Source organism: Thamnophis sirtalis, unplaced genomic scaffold (genome assembly GCF_051295495.1).
Source record: "Thamnophis sirtalis isolate CommonGarterSnake01/CBP01778 unplaced genomic scaffold, rThaSir2_p1.2 scaffold_1, whole genome shotgun sequence".
Classification (NCBI taxonomy): Eukaryota; Metazoa; Chordata; class Lepidosauria; order Squamata; family Natricidae; genus Thamnophis; species Thamnophis sirtalis.
This window is the reverse complement of record NW_028261381.1, coordinates 163,858,381-163,873,322: the sequence shown is the minus strand read 5'-3', so window position 1 is coordinate 163,873,322 and position 14,942 is coordinate 163,858,381. Positions and strand designations below refer to the sequence as shown.

Genomic DNA, 14,942 nt, shown 5'->3' with positions numbered 1-14,942 from the left:
AGCCCCAGATTTTTGTTGCTTAAGTGAAACATTTGTTGAGTGAATTTTGCCCCATTTTACGACTTTTTGTGCCAGAATTGTCAAGTGAATCGCTGCACTTCTTAAATTAGTAACAAATTAGTAAATGAATTATGGCTTCCCCATTGACTTTGCATGTCAGACAGTCGCAAAAGGGGATCATATGACCCCGGGACACTGCAACCGTCATAAATGTCAGTCAGCTGCAAAACAACTGAATTTTGATCACGTGACCATGGGGATGCTGCAACAGTCGTAAGTGTGAAAAATGGTCATAAGTCCCTTTTTTCAGTGCTGTTCAAACTTTGAATAGTCACTAAATAAACTGTTGTAAGTCAACAGCTACCTATAATTAAGATTACTGAAGTTTGTAAAAGCTGGAAATGAATCTAGTGGTAATTCTGAACGTATTTTCCCCCCCACTGAACTGAAAGTGGTTTCAGAAGAATTTCGTTTTCCGTGGTACATTCAAAATCACTTTGGGGTGTTTTTTTGGCCAAAGATCTAGCAGACTTTTGAGACAACAGCCCAACCTGTTGTACTTGTGTTAGCAGAAGCCACAAAAGGAGAAGAACACATACAGGGCAGACAGTGGGGCCCTGTTCAAGCAACTCTATTTCTAGGTGAAATAGCAGCTTCGCTCCATTGATAGCATTCAACAAATGCAATTAGAATCATTTTCTTTAAATGACCCCATAATCCCTTGCGGGGTGGAATCTGGGCAATTGAATTGAGCTGAGTATTTACTGGCCGGATGCCCTTCCTGTCACTAATGCAGAGGTCCCCCCCCCCCCCCAGCAGATACCATATTCTCATTGTTCCCAGAGAGAGAGAAATATCTGTCTCTACCTGGGATCAAACTCACAGTCTCCTGATTGTGAGGCGAGAGCTCCACCTCTAAGGCACCGCACCACTCAAACAAATGCAATTAGAATGAATGCAGCAAAATGTATTTAGGTAGTCCTCGACTTATAACCATAACTGGGACAAGAATTTCTATTGCTAGACAAGGTTAAGTGAGTCATGCCTGATTTTACTACCGGTCTTGCCACGTTTGTTAAGCAAGTCACCTCAGTCGTTAAGTGAATTATGCGGTCATTAAGCAAATCTGGTTTCCTCCATTGACTTAGCTTGTCAGAAGCCGGTGGAAAGGTCACAAATGGTGATCACATGGATACCAAGATGCTACAACCATTGTAAATGCAACTGGTTGCCAAGCGCCCAAATATTTATTATGTGATCCTGGGGATGTTACAACAGTCATAAGTGCAAGGACTGGTCGTAAGTCACTTCTTTCAGTCTGCTGTATTTTTGAACAGTTACTAAACAAATGATTGTAAGTCAAGTTCTACATATAAATTGGATAGGAATATGTGCGTGTGAATGAAAATAGAGGGATGTATTTTGTGTCTACAATTTGGGACCAGCCTGGCTACCCCATCCATCATAAGAGTATGGTATTCTGTTTTTATACTCTGCAGCAAAGAGAAACTCATGGCCCACCAGATTCTTTGTACGTGGTGAAAATCAGGCAGTTTTTAACCACATATCTGAACTCTAAAGTCGAAGTAAAAATGTAAGACTTGCAATAGATTGGATAAAAGATCTCTCCAGCATCCTGTTTTCCATAGAGGCCAAGCAGATGCTCCAATGGAAAAACTCTTGTCAATGAAAGGAAATGGTACTCACTGATAGATTTATTGGGTTCTTGATGTTCTCTGAGCTTGTTCCTCTTCCTGCAGACACTTTATTATCAGGCCAGGTAACAACATCCGTGGAGAAACTCAAAGAACGCCAAGAACCCAGTGATTCCACTCTGAGCCACTTATACTCTCTGTTACCAAGAGGTAGAAGTTTGGTGAATAGAGAAATGATATCCATGATCAATAAGAGTTCATATTCTTTCTCTCACTTACTTCTACTGATTTATCTAATCCTTCCTTCAAAACAATCGTGACAGTCAGCAACAAACAACTTAAATGACATCCCATTGTTATCTTTTGGTTTGTCTGCAGTAATCTCTCCCCACTCAGTTTCTCTGGATGACCCCTTAATTTTAGTATTGTATTAGCAAGCGAGGAAAACCTATCTTAGATCAATCAATCAGTTTGTCTATTGCGTTGAGTGCTGATCACAACAAATAAGACACATGCAAGTGATCAAAGGCTAATAATGTTCATTAAAATATGCAGAAATCAGTAAGAACATTAAAAGATTATTATTGCAGTAGATAAAACAATAGGAAAACATCAGGAACTTTTGATAAAATCGTATCTCTATTTAGCAGAAGCTTGCTAATTTCCATAGTGATGTTTCCTCGTCTAAATTCATTAAATATTCAACTTTATATGAATCTGGGTAAAGCAAGAAGGGGTCCAATTTTTTTCCACCTGCTAAAGTGTAAATAGGACAGTAAAATAAATAACATAACAAAATCTTCTATAATTTCCTTGGAAAATGGGAAGATGTGCATACAGACAGTCCTTGACTTACAACCACATTTCAGCCCAAAATATCTGTTGGTAAATGAGACATTTGTTAAGTGGATTTTGCCCCATTTTAGGACCTTTCTTGCCGCATTTGTTAAGCGAATCACTGCAGCTGTCAAATTAGTTACATGGTGTTTAAGTGAATCTTGCTTCCCCATTGACTTTGCTTGTCAGAAGGTTGCACAAGGGGATGCTTTGAACCCAGGACCCTGCAATTGTCATAAATATGAGTCAGTTGCAAAGCAGCTGAATTAAGAAACTGACTTTCTCTAGTTGCCAATGTCATTTGCTTGAACTGTAAACTTGTGAATATTTCTTGGAGGGATGGCACTGTAAAAAACATCAGATATGGTTCGGTTCACCTCAGCCTTTTTGCTAAAAGAATTATATCAATGTTTTAACTACTGAGTAATCTAACCTATTTGTGTTATTGTGAGTCCTGACTTCATTCATTGTACAACAATGATGACGATGACAATACACGTATTACAGTGGTATTTTTTTTAAATCTTGGGCTTTTAAGCTAATACGAATTCTTTTGTGATGTTTGAAGTAAAGACTCTTTTAATTTCTGTTTTGTTTTGTTTTTGCTTTCCTCTGCGGTTTCAAAAATATTTGACATGGGGGAAAAAGAAGACGAGATTAAACAAAGTAGAGTTGCATAAAACATATTTTTCTCAGAATTTCCAGATACAAAGAGTGGCACTTTTAATAATTAGAAAGAAGAGGATTTTCGTATTTACGTATGTAAAAATGTTGTATTTTACGTGCTATTAAAAATGAAGATGGATTACTGTATTTTTCTCTCTGGCCATCTTAAACCGTTAGATTTTAGAGGATGCTGTTTAAAAAAATAAGTTGATACGGTCTGGAAGAAGCAAGACATTGTAAATATATACCATGATTTACCATGAAAATTCACTATTCTTGGATCTGAATTCAGATAATGGGTGATTATCACCTTACAGATATTAATTAGCATTTTCAGTGCCAGAATGTTTTGTGTTTTATGCTTTGCAATTAGCCACTGTATTTTACATACATCTGACTTCTGACTAGGTTGACTCACATTGGTCTTTCTTAAGCTGTGCCTTAAGTCTTGGACTTCAATTCCCATAATGCCTACCAACATGATCATTACCTGTGCTGCTTTGGGATTATGGGAGTTGAAAAGCAAAAAAATTCCAGGGGACTCCAAATCGAGCAGAATGTGTCCAAACAAAATGTTAGCAATTCATTGTGGTCTCCTCCCATTCTTTATTTTTCAATTTACAATTCTCTATGTGTCTGTGAGTGAGTGTGTGTGTGTGTGCGTGCATGTAAACACACTCACGCTTCTGTTAATACAAGATAACCCTTGGTGTATCTGCTGAAACAGACTGGCATCTGTATAGTGACTGGAATTATTGGTTTTCATCATGCTACAAAACGTATTGTTCGTCTTATATTTCTTTGAAAATGGAGTGTCCTATCTTTGGCTGTTGCAAGAGTGGATGGGTGAGTTAAGAGTTGCACATGCTTCCTTTTACGAGCGGCTGTCTCAGTTTGAAAATGTTGATTCTGTCAGTGGTTGGGGTGTAGCCACAAAAAATGTTGAAATGCACAGTATGGAGCAGCGTGGAAATCTACATTCTGAAATAACTGCTTGACGATAGACTCAGCCGGTGAGGTTTGACTATCCTACTTATCCTGCCAATATTGTAAAATGTTACCTTTAAAAAAAATAATGGAGAAATCGGGCAGGATGGAGAACAGAAAAGAAAACACTTGCAGCTTGTAATCAAGCCGTGTTCTTAAACATACAGTATATAATGTGGGCATTGTACTTTTCAGCATGGAACAAGGAAGGCGTCTTCTAAAGAAGTAGATTTCTGAAGGAATGTCTCTTTTGTGACCAGTACATACATTGTCCCAAAGGAGCTTTTTTCAAGAGACAACTGGACTTTTGTTTCTTCTTTGAAGACATATCACTTCTCATCCAAGAAGCTCATCCAAGAAGAGTCCCCTCAGGGAAACTCATCCAAGAAGAGTCCCCTCAGGGAAAAGGGCGGCATATAAATCCCAATAAAACCTTAAACCTTAAACCTTAAAGCTTCTTCAGGGAATGGAAGGGTTTAAAAAAGAAAGCAAACAGAATAGAATTCTTTATTGACCAATTGTTATTGGAGACACATAGGAATTTGTCTTTGGTGCATATGCTCTCAGTATACATAAAAGGACAAAATACATTCGTCAAGAATCATATGGCACAACACTTAACGATAGTCAAATAAGCAATCAGGAAACAATCAATATCAATATCAATCATAAGGATACAAGCAACAATGGTACAGTCATGCAGTCATAAGCGGGATGACCAGCTGTCTGCAAGGAATATAAATCCTTCCATTCCCCATCATCCAGTCAGAGCTGAAGAAGCTTCTTGGATGAGAAGCGAAACGTCTCCAAAAAAAATCAGAAAGTCCAGTTGCTTCTTGAAAAAAAGCACCTTTGGGACAACTATGACCTGGATGACTGAGAATCTCCATAGACAGTAAATAATTAAAACTTTATTTTTCATTCAGAACCACTGTTCTCTTGACACACTTAATATTTCATGCAGGAATCTTGGAATCTTCATGGAATGTTGAATAACTATTAACTCACTGAATGATTATAAGATGTTTCAACAGGGGAAAACACATATGGTTTATAAAGAAATATTATTGATGTTTCAATGCATTCAGGAAGATATGACAAGGAATCATAGAGAGATGGTGGAATTGATGCAAGATAAAGGTGTGAGACTAGGAAAACCCCAGCAAACAAAAATAAAAGATGAACAAAAAATTCAGAACATAGAGAAGAAACCAGAAGGAACTGAGGAAAGAATAGAGCAAATAAATCCAAAAATGATAACAAGTGGACAAAGATATGGTAGAGATAGTAATAATTCTTAAAAAGGAACTGACAAATTATCTTCTAAGAGTTAAAAATATAGAAGAGAATAAAAAGAAAAGTCTCTTTAAAATGTTGAAAGAACTATGGATGGGTTCTCTAGAGATCCAACAACAATAGAGAGATGTTGTGGCAGATAAAACACTTAGATTAAATAAATGCGAGGTAAGGAGTTACAAGATCCCAAGGGAGAAGCATGAAAGATTTATGAAAAAGTGTATTAGAGTTGAAATTCTAAAAATGGCAAGAGATAATGGATAGAGATAGAATACTTCTTATTATGGTAGCTATTTTATTTAAGAGTTAGAAAAAAGATAGAAGTCAGAACATGAGAAAATAGTATTATGTATACTGATAAATAATAGAATATATTATAATTACTATGTATACACAAATGTTAGAAATTGAAAGATTATGATTATGTATATTTAAATAACATTACTATTATTATTACTGTGTTTAAAATATATTGACCCAGAGAATACTCTGTTTGTTAAAGAAAAAAAAACATACCATAAATAAAACTATATTAAAAAAAAACATTTCATGCAGAAATCAAAACTAGACTGAGTAAACCACCAAGGGAAGATTTTGTTCAGATTCCAATGCAGAGTATTTCAAATGTGGCAACTTTAAGCTATGTGGATTTCAACTCCCAGAATTCCTAAGCAAGCACTGGCTCGGGAATTCTGGGAGATGAAGTCCACACGTCTTAAATTGCCAAGGTTGAAAAATATTGCTCTGAGTGAGGCCAATATTGGATTTTTTGGTTTTTTGCACTGTGCAGAAAAGAGGAAGTTTTCAGATCTAACACATTCTGAACAATTTGTGGTTTCTTTTCTCTGCCTTTTTACAGCAAGGAAACTGGTAGTAGGCGTTTGTTTTTTTCCTTTTCTATTTTTTATTATTTATTTATTTTAAAGAAGCAATACTTCTGCAAGTTTTTCAGAACTAAGATGGGCAAGGAAAAATTGCAGTTCCTGTGTCAGAGATGGAGATATTTTCTTTTAATTGAATAGCTTTGTGGAATATTCTTCTTAGCAGTGTTTTCAAAACCGCTGTGTGTTGCCTCCTTTGCAAAAGTTGGGTGGGGGTGGGGGGGGTTGCCGATTCGTCCCCTCCTGATGCTATGCAATCGGAGGAATGCTTGGCAAGCGGATGAATAGTAAGTCCGCATACAGCCCGTATTCTGCTGAACTACGGAAGAAGGGCTCCAAAGCCGGAGGAAACGTTGTAGACTCGGTCTCCTTTCGAGCTAGTGTCTGGCTTAAGGTAGGAATGATTTTCAAAACAGTCCTGTGTGTATAAGGCAAAGAGGAAGCAAAACTGAGTCCTGTGTGGTGATTCGGCATAGTTCAGCTCCCATGCTGACATTTGGGTGGATGCGATTCTTCACATTTCTGCTCCACAGATATAGACTGCAAAAATCCAGATGAGCACTAGAGGTCAGCCAAGGGGTGGTTGTCTATCTCTTTGCTGCCATCTAGAGGTTGCTTGAGTTGTCACACTCCATATCTGATAGCCTAACTATCACACGGACTCTTGGTGGAGGAGGAACCTAGAGGAACCTAACTAATTTATTTGATTTATATCTGCAATGATGATACATCCTTTATTACAGAAACCTCTCCTTTAAATTTATTTCATTTAATGATTTATTTTCTTGGTTTTACTCTTGAATTTTCCTTTGTAAAGCAAACTTATAAACATAAACAATCAATTTATTTTTAATTCCTATGAATCACTTTTAGATTTTCCCCCTTCTCAGGTTTTCCTTTTTTTTTTCACCCAATAAAATATGAAACTCTGGTGAGCATTTATAGCAACTGACAAAATAGAGTATTAGAAATGAAGCATAGGAATTAATCCTGAATCGTTTCAGAAAAGCTCTTAAAAATCCTCTAAGAGTTGAAAACGTGAGGAAAGAGCTGTGTCTATACAGATGTTGTAGATACTGAAAAAGTGGGAGACAAATGAATTTCTTGAGGAGACAGAAAAGGGAAATCTTTGGCAGATTAATTGGCTGCCAACCTCAGAAGAATATCAAAGGAATAAAGCAGCTATTAATTTATTTACTAAATTTATATGCCAGCCATCTCACTGTCAAGCAGCTCTATCAAGATCCGTTTTGATAAAATACATCTTTCTAAGATGGGAGTCTCCAGAGTTGGCAATTTTAAGACTTCTGGAGAATTCCTCAGTCCACCATGCTAGCTGGAGAATTCTGGGAGCTGAAGTCCACAAGTTTGGAGACCTCTGTTCTAAGAGATAATGTTTCCCTATCTTGCCAAGTTAAAAAGTTCTATTTTCTTGTAGATTAACATTGCCTTAGGTTTAATTTATGCATTTGGTGAAGGATAGGACCCATCATGACCGGATTCAATTTTTTTTTACTAACAATTCTGTTGCCATCACTTGATGGGTGTGACATGGCTTGTTGGGTGTGGCTTGGTGGGCGTGGCAGGGTAGGGATACTGTAAAATCTCCATTCCTTCCTGATCAGCTGGGACTTGGGAGGCAGAGAATAGATGGAGGCAGGGCCAGTTAGAGGTGATATTTACCGATTCTCCGAACGTCTCAAAATTTCCGCTACCAGTTCTCCAGTACTGGTCAGAACCTGCTGAATACCACCTCTGATCATGACCCTTAAAATGTAGTGCAGAAATCAAGCAAATACAATAAAAAGTATGGGAAAGGAATGCTTCAGGCAAAGTATTAATCCTGCAATGAGCTTCCTGCCTCCAGGCTGGTCCCTCCAATTCTCATTAAAAAGGTTACAAGCTGCATAGGCTGGAAAATTGTCTTTGTCTCAAGTGTTAATTGGCTTGTGCAGTTGCAGGGCAGATATAAAAAAAAAGTGGGCAATAGGAAAGATGCCCAGGGCACTTAAAATTTATAAAAGTTATTAAATGGTCCTTATATTTGCAATATTAGATATTCACTTGTTGGAAGAAATGTCCTTCTGGGTTCAGTTCTAAGTGGGGAAAAAGACCCTGGATTCATGGAAGTTGGAAAGAAGGTTTATTAATAGTGGACAAGATCACATGGTTTAACGTCCTGGGGGCGGGGGAGATGCTGAGTACCCTGGTTTTATGCCCTCTCCGGGTTTTTGAATTTGAGCTTTTATTCTAATTGGTTGTCAGACTCCCAAACTTGGTTGAGCCTTTGCTGAGTGATGATGTAATGAAAGAGCTTTGGGATTTCCACTATGGCTCTGCCTGATGGAGGTAGATCTTTGTTATGTAGAATAGACTGGCACAGGCCTTAATGGCCCATTGACAAATGGGGGGCGGGGGAATGAGTTCCTGCTTTTAGGGGAAATAGTCTGTCCTTTTAATATTTCCTAAAATATTTCAATTTTTCTAGGAGACGGGTGGGTGCTGATTTCCTACATACTCCATTGGCAGTAATGAATCTGACCTGTGTTTTCTCAACCTCAGCAGCTTTAAGATGAGTTAGACTTCAACTCTCAGAATTCCCCAGCCAGAATTAAAGTCCACTCATCTTAAAGTTGCTAAGGTTGAGAAACACTGTCGTGTACTGTGGCTACGCAGGTAGTTAGTTTATGGGTATGACTCATAAAGAGGCGTTTTCATTTCTTTTCGTAGTCCCACATCCTTTCTTTCTTTCTTTCTTTTTTTGCCTTCAGACCAGGAATTGCTTAGTTTAGGCATCAGCAAAGGAAGGTGAGAGATTAATGAGGATTAAATGTCTAGCTGGTAGCTAAAACAAACAAGGGAAACAATGACCTAACTGAGGTTAGAGCTAGAAGCTTGTTATCTCACACCTTGCCAGGATAAGTGGGAAGAGCTAGCTTGTTTAAGCAGCGATTCTCTCAGGTATTAATTGAAAAAAGCGGGTCAACCACAGGACATCCAATGTAAGAAGCTGTTGGAAGAAATGACCATCTGGGTTCAGTTCCAAGTGGGGAGAAACACACTGGAAACGTGGAGGCTGCTTGGAAAGATGGTTTAATGGTGGACAGGGTTTGAGGAGCCCAGGTGGCGCAGTGGTTAGAGTGCAGCACTGCAGGCTACTTCAGCTGACTGCAGTTCAGCAGTTCGGCTGTTCAAATCTCACCGGCTCAAGGTTGACTCAGCCTTCCATCCTTCCGAGGTGGGTAAAATGAGGACCCGGATTGTTGTTGGGGGCAATATGCTGACTCTGTAAACCGCTTAGAGAGGGCTGAAAGCCCTATGAAGCAGTATATAAGTCTAACTGCTATTGCTATTGCTATTGAGATCCTGGGCAAAAAAGAGATACTGAGACTGCCTGGGTTTTATGCCCTCTCTGGGCTTTTGAATAGGAGCTTGTATTCTCATTGGTTGTCAGACTCCCATGGGGCCATGCAGGGGTAACGTTGTAGATGTCTGTGTCCCAGGCTTGGTTGAGCCTTGCTGGATGATGATGTAATGAAAGGGCTTTGGGCAATTCCTCCTATGGCTTTGCCTGAAGGAGGTAGATCTTTGTTATGTAGAATAGACTGGCCCAGACCTTAATGGCCCATTGACAAAGGTGAGGTGGGGGAGGGCTGAGTTTCTGCCTCCCTTTTAGGGGAAATATTCTGTCCTTTTTAATATTTCCTAAAATATTTCATTTTTCTAGGAGAGGGGTGGGTGCTAACTTCCCACAAAGCAAACTACAACTTGATGGGTTTGGAGGTAAAGACATTCAGGCATTCTGCAGTTGCTTAGAGGCAATCTTAGCCCACAACATGTTCACTACCAAAAGTACATTGGAGTGAGTCTTAATTAAGTTCTTTTGGACATAAGAGCAGGAGTGGGAGTCTACCGGTTCGGGCGAACTGGTAGCTCCGACTTTCAGCTGTGCCTGCCCATCTACCCCTGCACTATACTCACCTATATTCCCTTTTCTGAAGCCCAACTGATTGCCGCGCTGTAGAAGGTAAGTTTTCAAATGCATTGCATGTGCGGGCGGAGCGTTTGAAAGTATGCATTCAGCTAACCGGTTGCTGAACTGGTAAGGATCTCACCCCTGCATAATAGGGAATATGTGAAAGAATTTGGTTTTGCAGAAATACCAAGTGCCATTCCGTAAGAAGATTTGCTGTTAAGAGGGACAAAAAGACCCTTCAAAAATATTAGAAAACAACATATATATTCTTTAGTTTTGCTGCCAGTCAGTAGTCTGGATTTCTGCAAGCCAAATATGGTAGCTTTATGCAAAGGGACTGTATGGTAACAAATTTGGAGAAGTATGCGTCCTTTGAGATGGGATGGGAGATCAGGGGATTCACATCCCTAACATGGTGACCCCAGTTGGGTTCACATCTTACACTACGCCAGTGATGGCTAACCTTTTTGTTGTTGGGTGCCAAAAATGTGAGGGTGCGTGCCGGCACCCATAATGCAAAGCACGCCCCCACACGTGCATGCGCGCGCATACACCCCACACTTCCCCCCCCCCACGCAGCGTACTGCTCGTCTCCAAGCTGAACTTGGTATTTCTTCCAGGGGGCTGCGGGAGGCCGTTTTTGCGTTCCCCACCAGGCTCCAGGAAAGCCTTCAAAGCCAGGGGAGAGTGAAAACGGCTTCCCCCGGCCCCCCAGAGGTCCTCTGGAAGCCAGAAATGGATCATTTCTGAATTTCCGGTAGTTGGTTCTGTTTTTTTAACCCTCCCCAGGGTCTGGAGGCTTTTCTGGAGCCTATGGAGGGTGAAAACAGCCTCCCGCAACCCCCCGGAAGCTGGAAACAGATAGTTTCCAAACTTCCGGTAGGCCCATTGAGCCCATTTACACACACACACACACCCCAGGATCCAGAGGCTTTCCTGAAGCCCGGGGAGGGTGAAAATTTCTTTTCTTGACCCGCCTGGAAGGCCGAAAAATCAGCTGTCTGACGCGCACATGCGTGCTGGAGCTGACAGTTCACCTGCCGGCAAATAGGGCTCTGCGTGCCAGAGGTTCACCATCACGGCACTAAGCCCTTACCTCACATTTTTCCAACCTCAGCAATGCTGAGATGGATGGACTTCAACTCACAGAATTCCCCAGCTGATGCTATACATGTTAAAGTTGCTGAGGTTGGGAAACATTGCTTTATGCGGTGTTTTTGTTTCTCTCTGTATATGTATGTGTCAGCCTACCCAAGTACAAATCAGACAGGAAACACAACAAGATGAACTAATTCTACATTATTGAAAGGCTACATTAAGAGAATCTAAAAATCTAGAGGCAAAAACATCTCACTGCCACTTTAACCGCTTGACCTGTTAAGGTGGGTCCTTCCTTAAGTTTCTTTCTCTGAGCATTAAACTAATGGGGGCTCCTGGCTCTCTTGACTGATCGGTTCAATGACAGCATTTTTTTCCTCCTCATCCCCCCAATGCAGTGGTGGCTTTGACTGAACTGGCCTCAACCCAGGCCTGCCACGCTCCCGAACCGGTTCTTGGTTTTTGCTTCTGCGCATGTGCAGAGCAATTTGCATTGCACTGTGCATGCACACGCAGCACGCATCAAGCGCGCAAGTGTGTGGCCATGAGCAAACCAGCAGTAGCAAATGCCAGAACCCATCCCTGCCCCAACGTCTTCTCCACATTTCATTAGAGCATGCTGTAATGAATCTATGGTGCAATAATTTATGTGCTGAATAATAACCACAATAATACATTAATTAGATTTGTGATTTACTGTACCCAACCCAACCAACTGTAGTTTATTTACAAGTTGTGGCTTAGTTATGATCCATAACTAATTAATGATTCTCACCACTGTTTGTATGTGGTGAATCCATGCATAAGTTTCTGAGTGTTCCAGCATCTGGTGTGCTTCACATGTATTCGATTATAATTTCCATCATTGGCAATTACTGTGCTGACTGGGGATGATAGAAGTTGTAGGGAATAAAGCTCTGAATAAATTCCTTTATGCAGTCTCAGCCTTTTAGCAGGAAGTAAATAATAAATGGCAGCTTATTTAGCTTGGTTTCTTTGAAATGCTTTTACCTGGATGTGTAATTCATTTCATTTCATTAGTTGCTCCAGTCATTAGCCAGCTGGCTTACAATTCTGCTACGTGTAAGCAAGATTAAAACAGCAAAAAATAATAATAATAACCAGACAAATAAACAATGCTGTATTACATAATAAAATATCTCTATGCTAATGAATAATAAAAATCCACGTAATCATAAACTATACAGGATGAATCTCTCTCTTTCTCTCCCCCCCCTCTCTCGTATGCTGAAAAAATAGGTTCCAATAGTTTCAGCCAAAATGGCAGCACATTATAAATATAAAAAAATAAGTATCTATTACACACTGCAGTGAAGACATTGGTTGGTTTTAATGTATAGACTAATCCAGTGATGGCGAACCTTTTTTTGCCTCAGGTGCCCCATAATTTAATGCCCCCTGTGCCGTGCCCTCTGCGCATGCACATGTGACACACACACTCCACTGCCCCACGCATGCACGGCTTTCTTGAAACCTGGGGAGGGCGAAAACGGCCCGTTTTCCAACTTCCGGTAGGCTAGGTAGGTCCATTTTTCACCCTCCCCAAGATCTAGAGGCTTTCTAGGAGCCTGGGGAGAGCAAAAAATGGCCCAACACACAAACCGGAAGTTTGGGAACTGTCTTCCGGGTTGCCTGTTGGGCCATTTTTCTCCCTCCGGAGGCTTCAGGAGGCTTCCCTGAAGCATCCGGAGGGCAAAAAACTGCCCAACACCCGAACCGGAAGTTCGGGAACGCGCTGAAGTTGATAGGGCAACGCCTCATGTGCTCTTAGAAATGGCTGTGCGTGCCACCTGTGGCACACGTGTCATAGGTTCACCATCACGGGACTAATCCATAATATAGTAGTAAAGATATATATCTGTGTATGTATATATATATGTGTATGCGTATGCGTATGCGTATATATGTATGTGTTCTGTCCCCCCTCCTTCTCTCGTTAACAGACGACAGGCAAACAAACTTAAAAGGAACTCTCTTTATCATTCCTCGGCTCAAACTGGCTGCGAGCCCAAAAATAAACATAAATCAAGTCTCTGACCAGATAACAGAATACAAAACAAAACGCTTACAAAGCAATGCACTTCTCCAAGTGTCTCCTTGAATCAGGGTTACAGAAAGCAAATCACTTCTCCAAATGCATCTCAAATAAACCACGACCGATGATCAATGAATGTTGAACGAACAAAGGAACGTTGTATCCCTGCATGGCGTGGCACCATCTGTCCTTTTATCCCCAGAAGATGCCCCTAACGAGCCCCAGCTGCATTGTTAAACTTGCATCCCGAAAAGACTCACAGAAGACTGCTGCTGAGTCACAACAGTATGTATGTATGTATGTATGTATGTATGTATGTATGTATGTGTGTGTGTGTGTGTATGTGTATGTATCTATCTATCTATCTATCTATCTATCTATCTATCTATCTATCTATATTCATTCATTCATAATCTATATGGCTCGGTTTTTAGGTATCATTGGAGCCCCTTTCTTCAGGGCGCCCATGGGTGGGTTAAAACATCAGGATGGTGGTCAGAAGATTGTAATTGGGGTGCACATAAATAGAGGTGCAGCCTTTATCTTGACTTTTCTGAGTGCCCGCAGATACCCTGTTTTCCTTATAAAAGCAACCAATGAGCCCTGCAGAGTAAACCAGATAAGAATCACATATAGATCAGCTAATTCTATTTTATTGTAAAACTATATATAAATAGTCCTTCACTTACGACCACAATTGAGCCCAAAATTTCTGTTGTTAAGCAAGACATTTGTTAAATGATTTTTGCCGCATGTTAGGACCTTTCTTGCCACAGTTGTTAAGTGAATCACTGCAGCTGTTAACTTAGTAATACCGTTGTTAAATGAATCTGGCTTCTCCATTGACTTTGTCAGAAGGACTCAAGGACACTAAACCCTCATAAATATGAGTCAGTTGCCAAGCTTCTAAATTTTGATCACATGACTACGGGGATACAGCAACGGTCGTAAGTGTGAAAAACGGTCATTAGTCCCTTTTAAAGGGCTGTTGTAACGTCTAACAGTCATTAAATGAACGGTTGTAAGTCGAGAACTACCTGTATTGACAGAATCTTGCAAGTATGAAAGTACAATATCTCTTCCTCCCCCCCCCCCCCCCCAAATTTCCTATAACCTGAGAAACTAGAGAGTCTCTTCTCCTGTCCACTATCGGTTGTGGGCTATGCTGTCTCTTATCTGACCATTTCCTTGTCCGTTCTCCCAAGGTCTTTTCCACACACATTACACAGCCTGACAAAATTTTGTGGTAATCCTCTGGTTTTGTAATGTGAATTTGGGCAGGGACTTATCTCTCAGGAAATATCTCTGGACTCGCTCAATTGTATTAATGTCCAATAAACAGTGGGGATTCCAGACAGATGAGCTGTATTCGAGAATTGGTCTAGCAAAAGTATTGTATGCCCTTGTTAGCAATATAATATTACCGGAGGAGAACCTTCGTAAGATTAGGTTAACAACTCTTAATGCCTTTTTGGCGATGCTGTTAGAGT

At 40.3% G+C, this 14,942-nt stretch overlaps 1 protein-coding gene across 3 annotated transcripts in view; it reads left to right on the top strand.

The window, feature by feature from the left end:
- The window catches only part of ARHGAP45 (Rho GTPase activating protein 45), a 72,712-nt gene that overhangs the window by 1,021 nt on the left and 56,749 nt on the right, over positions 1-14,942 (top strand). For 2 of the 3 annotated variants that reach the window (XM_087702497.1, XM_087702487.1), the window contains exon 1: positions 6,452-6,716. The exons of the other annotated variant lie outside the window; for it this stretch is intronic. In XM_087702497.1, coding sequence (XP_087558623.1) covers positions 6,588-6,716 — 129 coding nt within the window. In that variant the 5' untranslated portion in view covers positions 6,452-6,587. Of the gene's footprint in view, positions 1-6,451; positions 6,717-14,942 lie in introns of those variants that run through there. 3 annotated transcript variants of the gene reach the window in all.